At 43.3% G+C, this 19,528-nt stretch overlaps 2 protein-coding genes across 2 annotated transcripts in view; both read right to left on the reverse strand.

Annotated features, from left to right (window-relative positions):
* Positions 1 to 19,528, reverse strand: part of LOC147120255 (uncharacterized) — a 345,184-nt gene that overhangs the window by 66,161 nt on the left and 259,495 nt on the right. The window lies entirely within an intron of this gene.
* Positions 1 to 19,528, reverse strand: part of LOC147120256 (uncharacterized) — a 24,212-nt gene continuing 4,684 nt past the window's right edge. Inside the window, exons 4-8 of the mRNA XM_085983660.1 lie at positions 17,239 to 17,292; positions 15,683 to 15,736; positions 3,416 to 3,523; positions 3,221 to 3,274; positions 1 to 58 (exon numbers count right to left, since the gene is read on the reverse strand). Of these exons, the coding sequence (XP_085839786.1) occupies positions 3,256 to 3,274; positions 3,416 to 3,523; positions 15,683 to 15,736; positions 17,239 to 17,292 (235 nt within the window). The 3' untranslated portion in view covers positions 1 to 58; positions 3,221 to 3,255. The remainder of the gene's footprint in view (positions 59 to 3,220; positions 3,275 to 3,415; positions 3,524 to 15,682; positions 15,737 to 17,238; positions 17,293 to 19,528) is intronic.

The following is a 19,528-nucleotide window of genomic DNA, read 5'->3' on the forward strand; positions in this document are numbered from 1 at the left end:
TTACCACTGGTCCAGCTGCACCAACTGTGCCAGGAGCACCAGGCAAACCAGAACCACCCTTAAGAAGAAATCAATCTCAATTATGCAATTCTCAGAGCTGCTCATCTAAAGTACTGCTTACGTTTCCTAAACATTATCTTACATTTATGAAGAAATTGAAAATGAAATTTTATTTGGAATACATTATTAAAAGATAATATAGAACTAGAAGCAGATTGTGCTTTGAGATTATGTACAGATGCATTATTCACTATAATGTCATGGGTAACATTAGAGTGTATGTTCCACTTGGCACCAAATTCCACTGCCCTTGATCGATAAATAACTGCTATAGTAATATAATTACTTTAAAACCAAGAGAAAAGACCTATAAGAATAGACAAATCTACCAGATGAGGGATCTTTGAAGAATACATTATATCTTTCAAAAATGCAAGATAAAATTGATAAGCTTTGTGGGATAAATTAATTCTAAGGGGCTATTCTGATTGAGCAACAAGCAAATTTGATAATCTCAACAAATTTGTGAGGTTATGGCCATTTCCAAGACCCTCGATACTATTGAATTGTGATAACTTCCTTTACTTGACAACAGTTCTCCTTACAAGGGACATTGTGATGAACGCAATATCCAATCATTGCAGCTTGCGGTTTCCATTTTTTCATTGGGTAGCTATTTGGTACACAAGCACCTAAAGAGTCAAATGGGGTCACCAAAAATACTTAGTCTTGGACTGTATTTTTAGAACATATTCCAAATGGGGCTAGAGTGGTCAAGAAGGGAGCAAGCCCACATTAAATACCCCAGGGACTCAATTCCTTCAACATACTTCCAGGAAGCAAGAGTACTCTCCATTTCGATTAATATTTAGTTTTAGGAGTAAAATTGCTATGTCTTGAATTATTTTAAATCTGACAATTCATGGCAAACCTCTCCATCTCTGATGAGCAATAACGCAATGGGTTTCTAGGCCAAAGACTCATTAATCTATTTACAAAGTAGCAATCCACATCCTTCAGAGAATTGTAAATTTCTTGGCAGCCTAAAATTAATCAATTATTTGCTTCTTTATATCTGTTTTCAATTACTCCCCAGAAATCAGATGAACTCTTAACTCTGGTACTTAGATAAATGATCATTACCTGGTTCATAAATTATTCTGATGTTAGATAAAAAGTTAAAGTAATTAATAACAAAAAGGTGTGCTGGTGATTTAGAAGATCGGAGCAGGAGTAGGCCATTCGGCCCCTCGAGCCTGTTCCGCCATTTAATGAGATCATGGCTGATCATCCAAATTCAGTACCCTGTCCCTGCTTTCTCCCCATATCCCTTGATCCCTTTAGCCTTAAGAAATATATCTAACTCCTTCTTGAATATATTTCATGAATTGGCCTCAGCTGCCTTGTGTGGTAGAGAATTCCACAGGTTCACCACTCCCTGGCTAAAGAATTCCTCCTCATCTCAGTCCTAAATGGCTTACCCCTTATCCTTAGACTGTGACCCCTGGTTCTGGACTCCCTGCCATCGGGAACATCCTTCCTGTATCTAGTCTGTCTAGTCCTGTTAGAATTTTATAAGTTTCAATGAGATCCCCTCTCATGCTTCTAAACTCCAGCGAATATAAGCCTAATCGACCCAATCTCTCCTCATACGTCATTCCTGCCATCCCAGGTATCAGTCTGGTGAATCTTCGCTGCACTCTCTCCATGGCAAGAACATCCTTCCTCAGATAAGGTGACCAAAACTGCACACAATACTCAAGGTGTGGTCTCACCAAGGCCCTGTACAACTGCAGCAAGACATCCTTGCTCCTGTACTCGAATCCTCTCGCTACGAAGGCCAACATACCATTTGCCTTCTTAACCACCTGGAAAGGAATTTAATTCCTTTTCATCCTTACAATTAAAGAAGTCCATCAATTGGAAACAAACTTTTTCCCACAAAAACCTAATGGGAACCCAAACATTTAAAAAAATGTTCTTGAGGGCAATGCTCATAAGGTTGTATTTATTGCTCATCCTAGTAATCCTGAGGAGGTGTTGGTGAGCACTCTTTTTGAACTGCTGCAGCCCTTGTCATGCTGGCACTCACACAATGGCAGTAGATAGGGAATTGCAGAATTCTGGCCCAGTGATAATGGAGATATATGTCCATGTCTGGATGGTATGTGACTTGGAGGGGAACTTTCAGATGATAGTGCTCCCATAATGTTGCTGCTCCTGTCCTTCTCAGTGGTAGAGGGCTGGGAGGGACTGCTGAAATAAAAGAGCTTGGGTGCAAGCTTCTTTCTACTAAAGACTGTGGTTTCTGCACAGTAATAATTCAACAGAAAGCCATTTGTTCTTACTTCTCAATGCTGGAAGATGTAACCCCTTTACAAGGATTTGCAGTTGGTAAGTTGGAGTATTCTTAAAGACATATAAAATGAAACCATTTGTGAACATTCAATTCTAATTGTGGAAAGAAACGGAACTTGTAGTGGATTCATAGTTATGTTTATAGTCCTAACATTATCTGAACCATATTACTTCAAATGATCCACGAAGAGCTTCCACTATTTATTTAATTGTGCGACTGCATCGATCATGATTATGCTCAATGGATTACATAATGTCTGACTCCCTACACCCAGATGCTGTCTGTTATCAAGGTGTCTATATTTACTGCAGTTGTGTGATTAGCAACATAGGAGCAGAGTAGGCCATTCAGCCCCTCGAGCTTGTTCCACCATTCAATTAAATCATGGCTGATCTGTATCTTAACTCCATTTACCCACCTTGATTCCATATACCTTAATACCATTGCCTAACAAAAATCTATCAGTCTCAATTTTTACATTTTAATTTGACCTCGCCTCAACAGTTCTTTGAGAGAGATACATACTTTGAAGAACACGACTCTAAATATGATAAATATTTATGAATGATCTAGCCTAATTCTTTTAGTGCTGGGGGAGGGGGCATTAATAAAAATGACTAGCAGCTAAAGTAAATTGAACAAAATCTTAAATTGAACCATTTAGGTAAACATTTCATATATGCAATGCTGAGAACTAGGTATGGAATGGAACTGTATTCTTACAGATTAAGTAACTATATAAATGGATCATTATTCAACTTGATGCACAAGTAGTGCATATGCTTAACTAAAGTAGTTTGTAGTAAACATGAATAGCACAAGTCAGTCAGAGTAATGTTCAGTAATAAAGTCAATACTCACAGGAGGACCTGGTGACCCCCGATCACCTTTTGTACCTATGTTTCCAGGAAGGCCCTATGATAATTCAAAAAATGAATTGATATCACCGAAAGTTGTAATCCATTTTCTTTGAAAACAAAACATACATGATCATATATAATGATCAGTGTTACAAATATTTAGTTAACAATTATTCAGTCTGGAATATTTGCTTACCAGTCGACCAGGAGAACCAATTGGACCTGGAGAACCTGAAGGACCAGAATTACCTTTTGGACCAGTGCTGCCATCTGAGCCTTTAGGACCAGTCTGCCCATCAAGACCCTAGTTAGTTAAAATATTAGGTTAGTCTTGCACAGAACTGAAATTAACAACACAGTTTTCTACTTTAAATTCTGAGGGGGAGAAATTCAACTCGCACCGTTTTCCTGTACAAAATGTGCAACACAATCCCAACGTGTGCCCGAAGAAGTCAGCCTGTGGCCCAATTTTGCATTAATCAAGCTGTTGAAAATGGCATTTGGATCTTTAAACAAGCACAGGACTCTCATTTGCATATATTAAATAGGCGTCCACAGACTTCAGGCGGGTGCTCTAAGAGGAGGTATAACCCAAAATGGTGTTGGGCTCACTTGCAGCATGAAAGGGTTGGCGAGAACACAACCCGATTTTCAGGGTCCTAGTGCCCATTCAATGGATGTAAAATGGGTGGGTGCTACTTAAAAATGTTCCTTAACATGGTTACAATGCTATTGCTGCACAAGATTGCTGCAAGTACATCAACAAACTAAAAAGAGTATCAAGAATGAAAAGTGAATAAAATAAACACATCATATCAAGAGGTTACAAGGCCCAGAAGAAGTAATTTTGCTTGTCAGAGCATTTAAAATCCTGAAGATTTGCTCTATATAGGATTCAGCACCTTCTTAGATCCAGATAAAAGTAATAAGTGTGATAAATTTTCAGAAAAGCGTAAGTGTGTTGTACAATAGAAGCAGATTGAAAGCACTTTTCATAATATTTTTGTAAGCCCACCAGGTAATAGCACAAGGCCCCGATTTTAACTCCAGGTGGATTCCCCGATCAAGCCAAAGTTAAAATTACAGTCCGGTCTCCATGATGTCATCGGGCTGCAACATGCACATGTAAAGCAGGACCCTGTTGGCTCCAGGTGCCTGTCCTTGCTGCCTGCTCAGGAGAGCAGGTTAAAATTGCAGATGTTGCGATCATGGCAGCTTTCGGACAGGTAAGAGCCAGGGCGATTTTAACTGCCCACCCAGCAGGTTTCTGCTGAGCGAGTAGGGTTAAAGTCGTCCACCTGTTTGAGAAAATCCTGTGTCCACAGGATAGAATTTCCTGACTGCGTGCAAACTGAGAGAAACAATACGTGAGTATTGCAGTCCCCACCGCTTATAGTGGGCGCATAGGTGTCAATGCGATTTGCCTGCTATACGCGTTTGATGGTAAAATTAAAAATCAAAGTAACTAACATATTTTTGTAAGAACAGGACATCTCTACTTAGCAACTGCCTTTCCTAATTGCTAACAGTTCCATCCAGAATCTCATCACGAAAGTAATTGCACCTTAACGAGGTGCAAGCAGCTGATTGAAACTGCTTGCAGACCTGATTTTGCCTTTTAAAATGCTTTAGGACAGGGTACATACTTATTGAACTGCCCAAAATAGTCAGTGAGCTTAATACATTAAAAGTGGCACCTTTGCAATTGACCCCGTCTTTCGGATGAGATGTTAAACCGAGGCCGGTGAACGTAAAATATCCCATGGAAATATTTCAAAGACGAGCAAGGGAGTTCTCCCTGACACCCTGGCCAATATCTATCCCTCAATCCACATCACAAAAACTGATTATCTGGTCATTATGACATTGCTGTTTGTGGGAGCTTGCTGTGTGCATATTAGCTGCCATGTTTTCTACATTACAACAGTGACTACACTACAAAATTAATTAATTGGCTGTAAAGTGCTTTGGGATGTTCTGAGGTTGTGAAAGGCGCTACAGAAATGCAAGTCTTTCTTTATTTTCCTATGGTAATGGAAAATGGTTAGCGCCAATTGCTCGCTATAGGTGGCTGCCTGTGCTAAGCATGGATGGTGTAAGTGGTGTGGACGGTACCACTGATTGCGCTCACATGGGCTTTCCTTCAGATAGTCATGATTTGAATCAATTGTCCAATCTCTGAGACCTCCCACTTGTACAGTGGGCTACCCAAGGGATGGATTGCGCCTCAAACACCGCCAACAGGAATTTAAAGGGCTCTAATCTGTGCAAGAGTGTATATCATTGGCAGTCAACCAGGTCAGGAAATTTGCTCAAAGCACAGGGCAACAGATTCACAATTTACCCGCCTCCCCTTGCACAAATCCTCCAGTGAAGAGACTTCTGCTAGCGGGAACTTCCAAGCTCAAATTTCTCTGTTAAGCTTGAACAGAATACAGAATTAAAGGGGATGCTAGAATATGGAACTGTCAACCAGAAACCATTGTGGAAGCACAGGCATGATGGAGCAAACTGGCCTTCTTTGTGCTGAAGACCCTTGGCTTCTACTATTAATATATTTAATTAGAGGGTGCCCTGGCTTGTGCCCATTGCAACAGATATTCTAGATATTGCACTTACATCTATATTACTGTATGCAGACTAAGGTAATGCACCAAGGTAAGGCAATACAAAGACATTTGTTGCATTGAATCATATGGACTAAAGTCTGCCAGTGTGACTTATAGCACATGTGTTGACTCCATTTAAAATGCTGAATATTCAGACTGATTTCAGTTAATTGGGTTCCTCTTGCAACACAGCTAAGAGCCATCTGGTTTCATATTGGAGAAATTCTACATATTACGGGGTAGAAATTGGTCCTCGTTGCGCCTGTTTTACAGGCATAAAATGAGCATGAAAAGGACTGATTTCAGGGCACAATATCCTGCAGCCATCTTCAGCTTTAAAAATGCCCTAATGCAATTTCTACAGTTTACATCTTTTCATATGAATTATTATATATACATATATACACTAACACTCTTTAGGGGCTAGATTGTGCAAATTTAAAGTTGTGCCTCCTCCCACCCCTGGGAAAAGGAAGGTAGAAATTGGATATATATAGGAAAACCCAAACGATTGTGTTGGGGAGAGAGAGAGAGAGAGAGAGCGAGAGAGAAAGAGAGAGAGAGAGAAAGAGAGTGAGAGAAGACAAAGTGCTTTTGCGGTTGTTGACTTGTGTCCTTGATATCAGTTGTTATTAAATACATTCTGTTCTATATACATAACCTGCTTGGAGATTTGTCTGAAATAAACTAAAGATCCTGCCTTGTTGTCTGAGAGAAAGCAGGCCATATTCCCTCTGATAATTAATCAGATAAGGGGAGACCATAAAGGGACAGGTAATGCATTAAGTCAATATTGGTTTGTAAATTATGTAGAGTTTTGATAGATTGAATAGGCTTTAATAATCATTACCATGGAATGCAAAATTCTTCCCTCATTTTATTGTTATTTTGATTTTAGTCCACAGTTCTACATTCAAGGCCAATAAATACAACAGCTGCAGGTGATTGGTTTGGTTCATGCAAGTCATTAATTATTTCCATGGCTCACCAGTAAGCCGCTATTCAATATTGCTTAGAGCCCATTTATGGCGTATAGTTTAATTTAAAGAACTCTAGAGAGCAACTTAGAACTGCAAAGTGATTCATTATTTTGGATTTAGAAATAGTTTAATCCACCAGTGACTATTAAGTAACATATTATTGTCTCATTTGATGATTAGCCTTGCTTCTGTAAAAATTTACATCTATAAATAGGGACATAGAGTACAAGAGTAAAGAGCAAAGAAGTAATGATGGATTTACAGAAAAACATTGGTTAGGCCACAGTTAGAGTACTGTGTGCAGTTTTGCATGCTCCATTATAGCAAGGCCATTAAAGCCATGGAGAATATTCAGTGTATATTCACCAGGCTGATGCCATGGATGGAAAACTGTAGTTATGAGGAGAGGCTATAGATACCTGGACTATTGGAGAGAGAAAGAAAAGAGGAGATTTAATGAAGGTTTTTAAAATGGTGTAGTGTTTTGATAGAGTGAATAGGGAAAGACTGTTTCCTCTGATTGAAAGGATCATCAAGTTATAATTTGCAGGAAGATAGTGAAGGGAAAGGAAGGAGAAATTTCTTTACATATTTGTTGAAGCTTTGCCACAAAGATAGAGTTATACAGCACAGAAAGAGGCCCTTCGACCCATCGTGTCCATGCCGGCGATCAAGCCTTGTCTATTCTAATCCCATTTTCCAGCACTTGGTCCGTAGCCTTGTATGCTATGGCATTTCAAATGCTCATCTAAATGCTTCTTGAATGCTGTGAGGGTTCCTGCCTCTACCACCCTTTCAGGCAGTGAGTTCCAGATTCCAACCATCCTCTGGGTGAAAAAGTTTTTCCTCAAATCCCCTCTAAACCTCCTGCCCCTTACCTTGAAACTATGCCCCCTGGTTATTGATCCCTCTACTAAGGAGAAAAGTTCCTTTCTATCTACCCTATCTATGCCCCTCATAATTTTGTACACCTCAATCAGGTCCCCCCTCAGCCTTCTCTGCTCTAAGGAAAACAACCCCAGCCTGTCCAGTCTCTCTTCATAGCTGAAGCGCTCCAGCCCAGGTAACATCCTGGTGAATCTCCTCTGCACCCTCTCCAATACAATCACATCCTTCCTATAGTGTGGCGAACAGAACTGCACACAGTATTCCAGTTGTGGCCTAACTAGCGTTTTGTACAGCTCCATCATAACCTCCCTGCTCTTATATTCTATGCCTCGGCTAATGAAGGCAAGTATCCCATATGCCTTTTTAACCACCTTATCTACCTGTCCTGCTGCCTTCAGGGATCTATGTACATGCACACCATGGTCCCTCTGATCCTTTGTCCTTCCTAGGATCCTACCATTCATTGTGTATTCCCTTGCCTTGTTTGTCCTCCCAAAATGCATCACCTCACACTTTTCAGGGTTAAATTCCATTTGCCACTGTTCTGCCCATCTAACAATCCCATCTACATCGTCCTGTAACCTGAGGCTTCACTCCTCGCTATTTACCACTCCACCAATTTTCGTGTCATCTGCGAACTTACTGATCATACCTCCTACATGTAGGGTTCTCAAAATTCCCACATTCCCCCAAAAGTTGCTAAGAAAGGTGCCCTGATTTTGGACAAGTTATTAAAAAGGGTACCCAAAAGAAAATGGCTTCTGAAACCTCATGACAGAAGCCTGCAGGATTTTAAAAAGCAAGGCCCTGCAAAAGCAGGCCCATTCAAAGCTTTGAAGAGAAACCTGGCATGCATGGACCTGTGAAAGACTTTGTCATTTCTAAAGCCAGACAGCTAGATAAACACAGAATATGCATTCTTCATCTTGAAACAGATCAACTCAGGATAGACCTAATCTTGAGGCCATTAACTTTCTGCATAAATAATCGGTAACAGCTCAATGTAGCTGCCAAGCCAGGAAAAGATGATGAAACTTCATAAATGACAAACAGCCAGGATATTGATGCCATTAAGCAAGGAGACAACCACCCCAAAAGCCGTTAAGGTGAATGACTGTAATCACTTTAGATGAGCCCGCCAAAATTAAACAAAGAACTCGACCTGATTTGGCATGCAGATAAGGGATGAAGAACCTGTATAATTGTAGGCCCACCGGTAGCCAAGCTCTCTCTTCCCTTCTCTTCTTGTCCCACACTGACACAGAGGATGCCCACCATAACACCGGGGGCCAAACGCGCGGCAGAAGAGGGCCAGCCATCGGGGAACGACGAGGAACGGAGCTAAACAGCAAGATCGAGGTAACAAGACAGCGGGGCAGGCTCAACCGAGGACAACTAGGCCGCAACCGCAGCCTTGCACGACCAAGCCGACACCGAAGGCCACCAACCGAGCCCAGCCGCAACGAAACTCGAAGACCAAACTACCACAAGACGAACAAAACCTGAGGTTTCCACTCTACAACCTAAGGTATCCAAAAAAAGACTTTACTATCCCTATTTCTGCCAAAAGAAAAGGGGACTTACCGGACAAATCCATAACCGCGCCCTTACCGCATCAGCCCAATCAACCCAACTGAGGGACCTTCTCAGTTCCCAAGACTGAGACCACGTGGGGACGGCAGGCCCCAAAGGACACAAAGAGCAAACCCCAAAACTGCAACTGGCTTAATCGACAGGTTTCGAACTGTCAAGGAAACCCCATTGGTGAGCATAAATCCCTGGCCCCTCTTAGCTCGATCTAGTTAGGTATTGGGGGTGGGACAAGGGTAGGGGGATTATTAATGTGATTGTTCCCTTGTTGTGCCATGTGTTCCCCATTCCCAACTAAGTGTACTTTTATATGCCTGTAATTATTCTAGTAATTTCCAGTGTTGTAATCTTATTGTGCCTTTAATAAAATTATGATTTTCTTGTACCAAACCAATTGTCTACTCTAATTCGGTATCGCCACCTGTACCTAAGTCCGGTGTCTAGAACCCAGGGGTGTGGGAGCGATTCAAACCACTCAGAGACAGTCAGGGGTAGAGCTGACTGGGCACGCGCCACCCCCTACACACATTCATATCTAAATCATTAATGCACACTACAAACAGCAAAGGACCCAGCACCGATCCCTGTGGTACACCGCTGGACACAGGCTTCCAGTCATAAAAACAACCTTCGACCATCACCCTCTGCCTACTGCCACTAAGCCAATTTTGGATCCAATGTGCCAAATTGCCTTGGATCCCATGGGCTCTTACCTTCTTGAACAGTCTCCCATGTGGGACTTTGTCAAAAGCCTTACTGAAGTCCATGTAGACTACATCAACTGCACTACCCTCATCCACACACCTAGTCACCCCCTCAAAAAATGCAGTCAAATTGGTCAGACATGATCTCCCCCTGACAAAGCCATGCTGACTATCCCTGATTAATCCCTGCCTCTCCAAGTGGAGACTAATTCTGTCCCTCAGAATTTTTTCCAATAATTTCCCTACCACTGATGTTAGGCTCGCTAGCCTGTAATTCCCTGATTTATCCCTACTACCCTTCTTGAACAATGGTACTACACAGATGCAAAATATTAATTTAAAACCTCACCTACATCTTCCGGCTCTACACACAGATTGCCACTTTGGTCCCTAATGGGCCCTACTCTTTCCCTGGTTATCCTCTTGCCCTTAATATGCTTATAAAACACCTTGGGATTTTCCTTTGTATTGCCCACCAGTGTTTTTTCATGCCCCCTCTTCGCTCTCCTAATTTCTTTTTTAAGTACCCCCCTGCACTTCCTATACTCCTCTAGGGCTTCCACTGTTTTTAGTCCTTTGTATCTGCCAAAAGCCTCCCTTTTTTTCCTAATCCATTCTTGTATACCCCTCGACATCCAGGGTTCCCTGGACTTGTTGGTCCCACCCTTGACCTTTACGGGAACATGTTGGCGTTGTACTCTCTCTATTTCCTTTCTGAAAGGCTCCCATTGCTCTGATGTGGATTTTCCTACAAGTAGCTGATCCCAGTCCATTTTGGCCAGATCCTGCCTTATTATATTAAAATCGGCCTTCCCCCAAGTTAGAACCTTTATTTCCGGTCCATCTTTGTCCTTTTCCATGACTACCTTAAATGTCACCAAATTATGGTCACTGTCACCAAAATGCTCTCCTACTGACACTTCTACCAAATTGAAGACCCTCCAGTGTTTGAGGTCGAGACCTTTGTGTCTTTGAAGGGGAAATTAGATAAACATTTGAAGCAAAGAAAGATACTAGACTATGGAAAGAAAGCAGGGCAGTGGGATCAATTTTGGATTGCTCTAGCAAAGACCAATATAGACATATAGAGCCATAAACAATTACAATACAGAATGGCCTCCTTCTGTGCTGTAAACTTCTATAGCTTTATATTGTTAGTCAATGAGGTGTTTTCCCACCAATTCGGAGAAATTAAGAGTAAGTGTCATCCCATAATAATCCAGTATATAACTCAGTGGCAAAACAGGTAGATTGCTCACCTGTGGCATTCTGTACCACACACTTCCTGCGTAATGTTAAGCTTTGGGTCATAGGAACTGCAGGGCTGCCAATAACATTTGCTTTTTGCAGTGGGAATTCAGAAGGAGTAATGGGAAGTTGCCCAAACGGCAAGACTCTCCATCCCAAATAATTGACTGCTTGTTGTTTTGCAATCATCAGCATTAAACATTAGTGTCAGAACAGGGCTGGATTTTAATTGGGAAGGCGGGTTGGGGGCGGGGGGTGCTCTGAGGTGGTTGGGAAACCCGGGAGAATGGGTTTCCTGCAGGCCCTGCTGACTTTAATGGCAGGGCCTGATTTACATGCGAGGCCTCAGTTTCCCACCCGCAGCCAGCCAGATTGAGGCCGGCTGGCTGCAGGCGGGTAGGCCTGTGGCACTAGGCTGCACAGATGAGGGAGGGAGGGATCACAAGGGTGCCGGGGTCAGCCGGAGGAGCAGTGGTTGCTAAGGATCAGGGGGAATGCGAGGAACATCGGGTGTCAGCTGGCAGAAGATTGGGGGCCGGGTGCGAGGATCATTGGGGGCAGAGTGCAATGATCATTGGCTGGGTGTGGGTGGGGGGTGCAGTGCGGGGAGCATGGTCGGTGCGGGGGGGTGCGAGGATCATTGGGGCCATTGCGAGGAACATCACGGGCTGGTTGGCAACAGAAGGAACAAGGGGGGGTGGGTCTGTCAAGGATCGCAGAGCGATGTGCCGCAGGTTGGCTGGAGGAGCAAGGGGGGGTTTGCAGTATATTGGGGCCGGGAGGGGCATATTTAAGGCCGAGGAGCGGGGTTGGGGGGTTGGAAGGCCTCATGGAGGAATTGGAGATCTGGGGGGAGAGGGTTGATCGGAGGCCTCGTTGTGTTGGTGGTGGGGGAGATCAGAGGCCTCGTGAGGGGGGTCTCCGATCACGGGGGTGGGTTAGGCAGGGACCCTGGATCCAGGAGGTATGTATAAGGGCACTTGCCTCCTGGATGCAGCAGTCTTCACCTTGCTGTAAATGCCATGTTTTACGAAGTGTGTAAAACCCGACCAGCTAGAGTAAAAGATAAAATGGACGTTAAAGCAGAGGCTTCCAGCCTCATTATAATATTTAAATTGACATCCCGCCTCCTGGCAGCAGGTTGGCTGTCCACAACCACCCCACCTCCCATCCCGCCTCCGTTAAAACTGGAAGTGGGCGAGTTGGAGGCGGGTTCATGTCGGGATTCTGATTTTTAACAATTTAACTATTCCCATGCTCCCAACCCATCCATTTTTTTAGGTTATAATTTCCCCCCTTTGAGGTCGCACTGCTGGCATGGAATAGCGCAAGGTGCAGCTGCAGGTTAGAGATGCCACTGCAAGATTGTAATCCCAATCCTACACCCTGCACTCATGCTTGCAAGGCTACGCACAAGCAGCCTCACAATTGAGTCCCTTAAAGCTGTGTTAAACCTATATCAGAATATCAACTACAAAGTATTTACAGCACAGAAACAGGTCATTCCACCCAACAGGTCCGTGCCAGTGTTTATGCTCCACACGAGCCTCCTCCTACCCTTCTCCATCTAACCCCATCAACATATCCTTATATTCCTTTCTCCCGCATGTGGGGCTTGTCCAGCTTTCCCTTAAATACATCTCTGCTATTCGCCTCAACTTCTCCTAGAGGTAGCGAGTTCCACATTCTATCCACTCTCTGGTATAGAAGTTTCTCCTGAATTCCCTATTGGATTTATTAGTGGCTATCTTAAATTTATGGCCCCGAGTTCTGGTCTTGCCCGCAAGTGGAAGCATCTTTTCTACATCTACCCTATCAAACCCTTTTATAATCTTAAAGACCTCTATCAGGTCATCCCTCAGCCTTCAATTTTCTACAGAAAAGAGCCCCAGCTGGTTCAAATTTTCCTGATAGGTATAACATCACAGTTCTGGTATCACTCCAGTAAATCTTTTTTTGCACCTTCTCCAGTGCCTCTATATGCTTTTATAATATGGAGACCAGAAGTGTTCACAGAACTCCAAGTGTGATCTAACCAAGGTTTGATACAAGTTTAACATATCTTCCCTGCTTTTCAATTCTATCCCCCTAGAAATGAACCCCACTGCTTTGTTCACTTTTTTAAGGCCTTATTAACCTGCGTCGCTACTTTTTGTGATCTGTATATCTGTACCCCCAGATCCATCTGTTCCTCTACCCCATTTAGACATTTAGGCTGGATTTTTGCCAGCGCTCAGGGGGCGGGTTTGGAGGTGGGTCATCTGGCAAAATCGCAAAGATTGACAGTGGGTCGGAAACCCGCTGTCAAGCCCCCTCCAAACAATCTTCCCAGGTGTCGGTGTGAAGGAATAAGCCATAAAACCTATTCAGAAAAATACACCATTCTATGAAAGAATTTTGGCCTTAATAAAACATGACAAACTGGGTCTGGAAATCTAGAAAACTAACTATGAAAAAGCTGTGAAAGCATTCTGGCTATAGAGATAAGATAGTTGTTGACACGGAATCAATAACCTTATTGAAACAGAAGGTTAAAGGCTCCGGTAGTCTGAACCTTTTGGAGTGAAACAATGGTTCATCCTGTACAAGGTGTTCTAATTTACACTTCGTAAAGAAGCACATAAAAGTAAGAAACATCTGCCTTCGTAAAAATTACATCAAGTAAAACACACCTGCTGTTACACCGTTTTTTATGGTAAACTTAGAACACCTAAAGAGACATAATTCTGTAATGCTATCAGCTGAGGTGACTGTAAGAATTGCAGGGGTCAGCAGAAAAATGACCAGAGATAATTAGCTTACATCAGCAGAAAACCTTAAAGGAAATATCACTGGAAAAGGGTATAAATATTGAACTCTCAAATGGGATGGTAGACTCGCTTTAAAGGGGAAAAGCGATTCTGAGCTTCAGAGGTGGCTCTGTAAGTTTCCAACTCTTTGTACCTCAGGGATCAAAGGTATTTGATTTTGGTGGATATCCTGTAGAAAACTAAGAACTGTAAAACAGTAGCGAAGCTAAGATTTGAGAGTAAGGTTCTCTGGTAATAGAATTGTAAGCTTTCTCTTTTTGGAACTGTTAATGTTGCGATTGACTCACCAACTGTAAATTACATGTCGGTTCTTTAATAAATCTATATATTTTTAGAATTGTCTCACATAAGACTTCTGTATCAAACTCGCAAACTCAATTTCTGTACACTCTGGTGAGGAGTTGCAGAATTCTGGGGGAGTTTTCCAGACCCTCATAATATCCGGAACGTTACAGTCCAGCTAAACTTATTAAAAGTACTATCTGGAGGACGGTAACATTTTCAGGTTGTTCCTTTCCTTTAGGGAGAGATAGTCCAGACCTTTGGACCCAATTAAGCATCTTTAGGATTCGGCTACCTCAACTTTAGTTGAAAGTGAACGTCTGAGTAATACACCTGATCCGGGGTAGCCCTAAAGGGGCGAGGACTAGTAATTATCCCTTCATCGGGTCCCCGATTTGTGCATGGACCCGACACCTAGTGGTGGGAAGAGGATTATAGGCACTTAACTGCTTGTTAACAGGTTGTTAACAGGCAGTTAAGAGGCTTTTTGCAATTTTGACAGGTCTACTGCGGGCTTCCTGACGTCCGGACACCACGCCAGGTAAGTGTGGCGTGCTGTGGGTCTACTGTAATGTTTCTGCATTGATGACAGTTGCAGAAGTGGTGTGATGGTACACTGGTGACTTTCAGAGGTAAGAAAATGTTGGGAAAATCATGTTTAATGCATTTACTCTTTTCTGTAGGTGATGTTTTGGATTGTGTGTGTAGTCCCACCTCATTGGGAGAACCTCTCTCACCAGTGACAGATCACTTCTGTAACCTCACCTGCAGCTGCCATCTGTTCTCGTCTAAGGAGGGAGTCACTGGAGAGCCTGTGGCAAGGGCTCACCTTTGTACAGTGATTGTCAGTGTTTGCAGCACTTCAGTGCTGTCAAATACTGAAAAATCAGCTGTCAAAAAAAAAATTGTGTGTTGCCCCTTTAAGAAAACCGGCAAATGACACGTCATCAACTGACATCATCTGACACCGGCTTCCTTTTAATTGGCCGGCAAGCCCGCAAGGTGGGCTTAACAAGGCCAATTGACGCAAAATCGCGTCTGTGCATCTGATGTCATTGGGGGCGGGACTGGAACCCGCAAGGCAGCTGCCCCGCCCCCCAAGCCGCATTGATAGGAAAAATTGCGGCCTTATTTTCCCAAGGAGTATATGGCCTCCTTATTCTTCCCACCAAAATGTACCACCTCACATTTATTTATATTGAAGTTCATTTGCCACTGATTATAACTTATCCCAAAGTAATCTAAATGCTATTTTCTGCCTGGCAGTAAGTCATTATAAAAATTATTAATATTCCACATACAGGCCCCATGATTAAAATATTCCACAGAGCCTTTGCTAAGTGTATACTCACAGGAGGCCCAGGAAATCCACTAGGACCTTTGGAACCAGATTCCCCTCGTTCACCCTGGAAGAAATAATTTAGCATGTTATTAAAATAATTGAAAATTAACTTTCTTTAGTCATATTCCAGATATATGGCATATCACAATCTAAATTAATGATCAGCAATCCAGCTACAATTTTGCTATAATATAAGTTGGTCTTTATAAATCCCAAATCTGTCCATCCCTATTTGTTGAAAATTTATTTTATTTCAACATGTGTATTACAGCAAAATGCATATATTAATTTAACGTAAAGTAAGCACAAGCCTGTCCATATCATGAAAACAAGGCATTCCCAGCTGCCTGCCTTATTTCCCATTGGGAATGTTTGCTGGGTGCCCAGAAAAGATGACACTGTTGTCTGCTGACAAAGCTTCACTGAACCGGAGGGCCCACAGAGGTCTTGGGGTAAGCTGAATAATAAATGGTAGGCATTAAGTATCATTCATAGACCCCTTTCCAACACCCCCCCCCCCCCCCAGGATGCTGAGATTGAATTAGGACCTTCTGGCTACCGAAGGAGATCAGTAACCACAAGGTCTCAAGTCACCCAATCCCCTCCAGCAGCTGCAGGCCACATTTTCCTGGCCACATTGCTTCTGCTAGACTCGGCAATGGAGCAGGCCTGTGCAAATGGCCTCAGAGTGGAAATAACAGGGGATCCTGCAGCTACACAGGAGCAGCACACTCTATTATTGCCTGGCTCCCAGGCAACAAGGCCTGGGGCAATCGGCTCCAATATATCTGACTAAAATGAAATCTATTTACAACTGATGAGTCCTGGGGCAGAATTTCATCTTTTCCCTGGAGCTCATAGAAAAGAATCAAACAGGAAGGAATGTACTTTTATAATGTAGCCTACTTAATTTTAGATGCATTTAAATTAAATGGACAGAATATCAGACAGGCTCCATACGGGCGTGCGATCCTCCCTGCCTGATTTTCCTCCATGTGCTGCACCAGGTGATTATTTAATGCCCAAATACAATGAGGGGAAAATCTGCCTCAGTGTTATAAATTAAGGTTCACCTTTTTATGAATATCCTAGCATTTCTTTGTCAAGGGCTTTTGGTTTACCATTTACATTTTTTAAGTTACATTGATTGATATTATCCTTTTTTCACGTCAATTGCTTGTCCTATCTGCATTGCCAAAATATCATAAGAATAATTATCTTACGACACAAACATAAAAAATACAAAACAGTAATCAACAATATCAATGTTCAATTATATTATAATTTGAACTAACCAGGTTTCTCTTTCTGTATGATGATGTTTTCAGTTCCAATAATTTGAATAGTTAAAATGTTTTATGTTGCTATTGATGAATAACCATTAACTTTTGTTTTGAAGCATGACTAGATATTTCTGTCTTTGACATGTTACTAAGCTTTCATGTTACTTAAAGATGGGGAAGGATTGCAATCAAGATGAAATATTTCTACAGTCATAAATTATTTTTCCTTGTGTTTAGTTCCATGAACACTTATTCTGTTAAATTCCAAGTAATGTTTACTTACAGGAAGGCCACGAGAACCAACAGGGCCAGGAGGACCAGCAGAACCAGACTCACCCTAAGAGAAATGAGAAAATTAATCAATAATAAAACAGTTTACAAATTGATTATTGACAATGATAATATACATTGAAGTGGAAATCAGCATTATGTATGTTAATAGTGTTTGATTCAAGCCTTCACTTGTAACTGTAAGATCAATGGACATGCCTCTCTAGTGAACACCAATGGATACATCAAACAACCTCGGGTGACTGTCTGTGTGGAGTTTGCACATTCTCCCCGTGTTTGCGTGGGTTTTCTCTGGGTGCTCCGGTTTCCTCCCACAGTCCAAAGATGTGCGGGTTAGGTTGATTGGCCATGATAAAAATTGACCCTTAGTGTTAGGGGGGAATAAATACGCGGGGTTACGGGGATAGGGCTTGGGTGGGATGGCTGTCGGTGTAGGGACCGGGTGCTAGGGTTTGGATGATCAGCCATGATCTCGTTGAATGGCGGAGCAGGCTCGAAGGGCCGAATGGCCTACTCCTGCTCCTATCTTCTATGTTTCTATGTTTCTATAATGAAATGTATGACGGGGCCGCTAAATGGGTGGTAGTGGATCGGATGCCCGTTATACCACCCCGCCTGATTTTCCTTTCCATTGAAGCCATACACATTGGGGTGCACAGCAGGGGGCCGATCCTCTACAACTCGCTTTGCACAGCTACTGAAGTTGAATTTAACTCCTTCCTAGATTCCTCTGTTAATTGTATTTGACAGGAACATTTCAGCCATATTGGGCCAGATTTTACTGGAGCAGGGCATCTCATGGCTGTAGTGTACTCAACACACGGACACACAGACACGGGATGTATTCCTTCAGCCATCAACACGAGGCTTCTTTATTTATTTCCTTTCTCTGTTTACCCTCCGTCGCCCCCTACCGGGGTGGAGGGTAACTATCACCACATCTCCCTTTCTAAACAGACTTTGAATACTATTCCTTTACTATTAACATTTCAAATGACCTTCTTTCAAATCATTACTTTTTTACTGTGCTTAAGAAATAACAAACTCTAACAAACATAACATCTCTAATGCACAATGTATCTCTTCTTTTTTTTAGAGAAACATGAATAATGCAAGCAGAGTAAGCTTGGAGGGACAATGTGACTGCCTGAACCCTCCACCAAGTACCTCGGGTATTATTCTGACCCAATGAGGTGTCTTGGTTCTTAAGCTATTCAGGTTGCAAAGTCCTGGAGGTATGAAGGAGGATTGTGGACCTTTTCAGGGTATCGTCTGGAACCCGATGGAGGTGGGGTATCCCCTGTGGGTGGAGGAGTTCCAGGACCCGCATCCCCATTGTAGTCATCAGGAATGGGAGGCTCATCAGCAGCGTCTGGGGGCTGCTGGGTAAGTGCGAGGTGTGTGCGGTTCCTGCGAACAATCTGGCCCTGGATATCAACCAGATACGATCTTGGGGTGTTGGCCTGTCCTTGCACAATGCCTCTTTTGCAGGAGTCACGTATCCACACATAGTCACCTGGAAGGAGTGGACACAAGGGCTTAGCTCTGTGGCGACTGTTAAAGTTGGCCTGCTGTCTTAGTTTAGATTGTTTGTCCTTGTCTGTAAAGTTCTGGAGGTCGGGCCAGCCTGGGCATTGTTGTACTTTACGTTGTAATTGACCGCTTAATCCAGGCCACCAGACAGAACACCTGGCTCATGCTCTGCATTTTGTGATCCCATGCAGTTTGTCCAGAATGTCTTTCTGCATTGATGCTGGAATGACCAACCGGCACCCTTGTAGCAGCAATCCTTGTGCAATAGTGAGGTCACCTGAAACGGCCGCGTAAGGTCTAAGGCCTAGAAATTCAGTGGGCTTTGCACCCAGTTAAGGCCCAAAGAGGGCCTCTGCACCAGTAGAGGAGGTTGTGCTGATATTGAGCTCGGCGGTAATGGCAGCGGTAGCCGGTAGCGCTGCGCCGGCACCGATGACGTCATCGGTGTGCGCAGTGCCCCGTTTCCGCCCCGATGCCGGCCCGACCCCCATATTCAGTTGCCGCTGCCTCCTCCGTGGCGGCCGCTACTAACATCCGGAGACCAGGGCCTTACTGCAGCCTTAGTGGGGCGCATAAAGGTGAAGGTGCGGCCGGCCGCTTTTTCGGCGGCCGCCTGCCCGCACCTCCTTCCCCGGCCTCCTCCACCACCCCCCCCCGCGGCATTGCCGGCTGCTTTCCGCGAGCCCGGCACTTCTCCGTGGTGCCGGGCTCATTTGCCGGCACAATCCAGCGGTGATCTCCCCGTTGCA

The sequence above is a fragment of the Somniosus microcephalus genome, chromosome 4 (genome assembly GCF_052327205.1).
Source record: "Somniosus microcephalus isolate GS21.2 chromosome 4, FLI_Smic_1.0, whole genome shotgun sequence".
In the NCBI taxonomy this organism is placed as follows: Eukaryota; Metazoa; Chordata; class Chondrichthyes; order Squaliformes; family Somniosidae; genus Somniosus; species Somniosus microcephalus.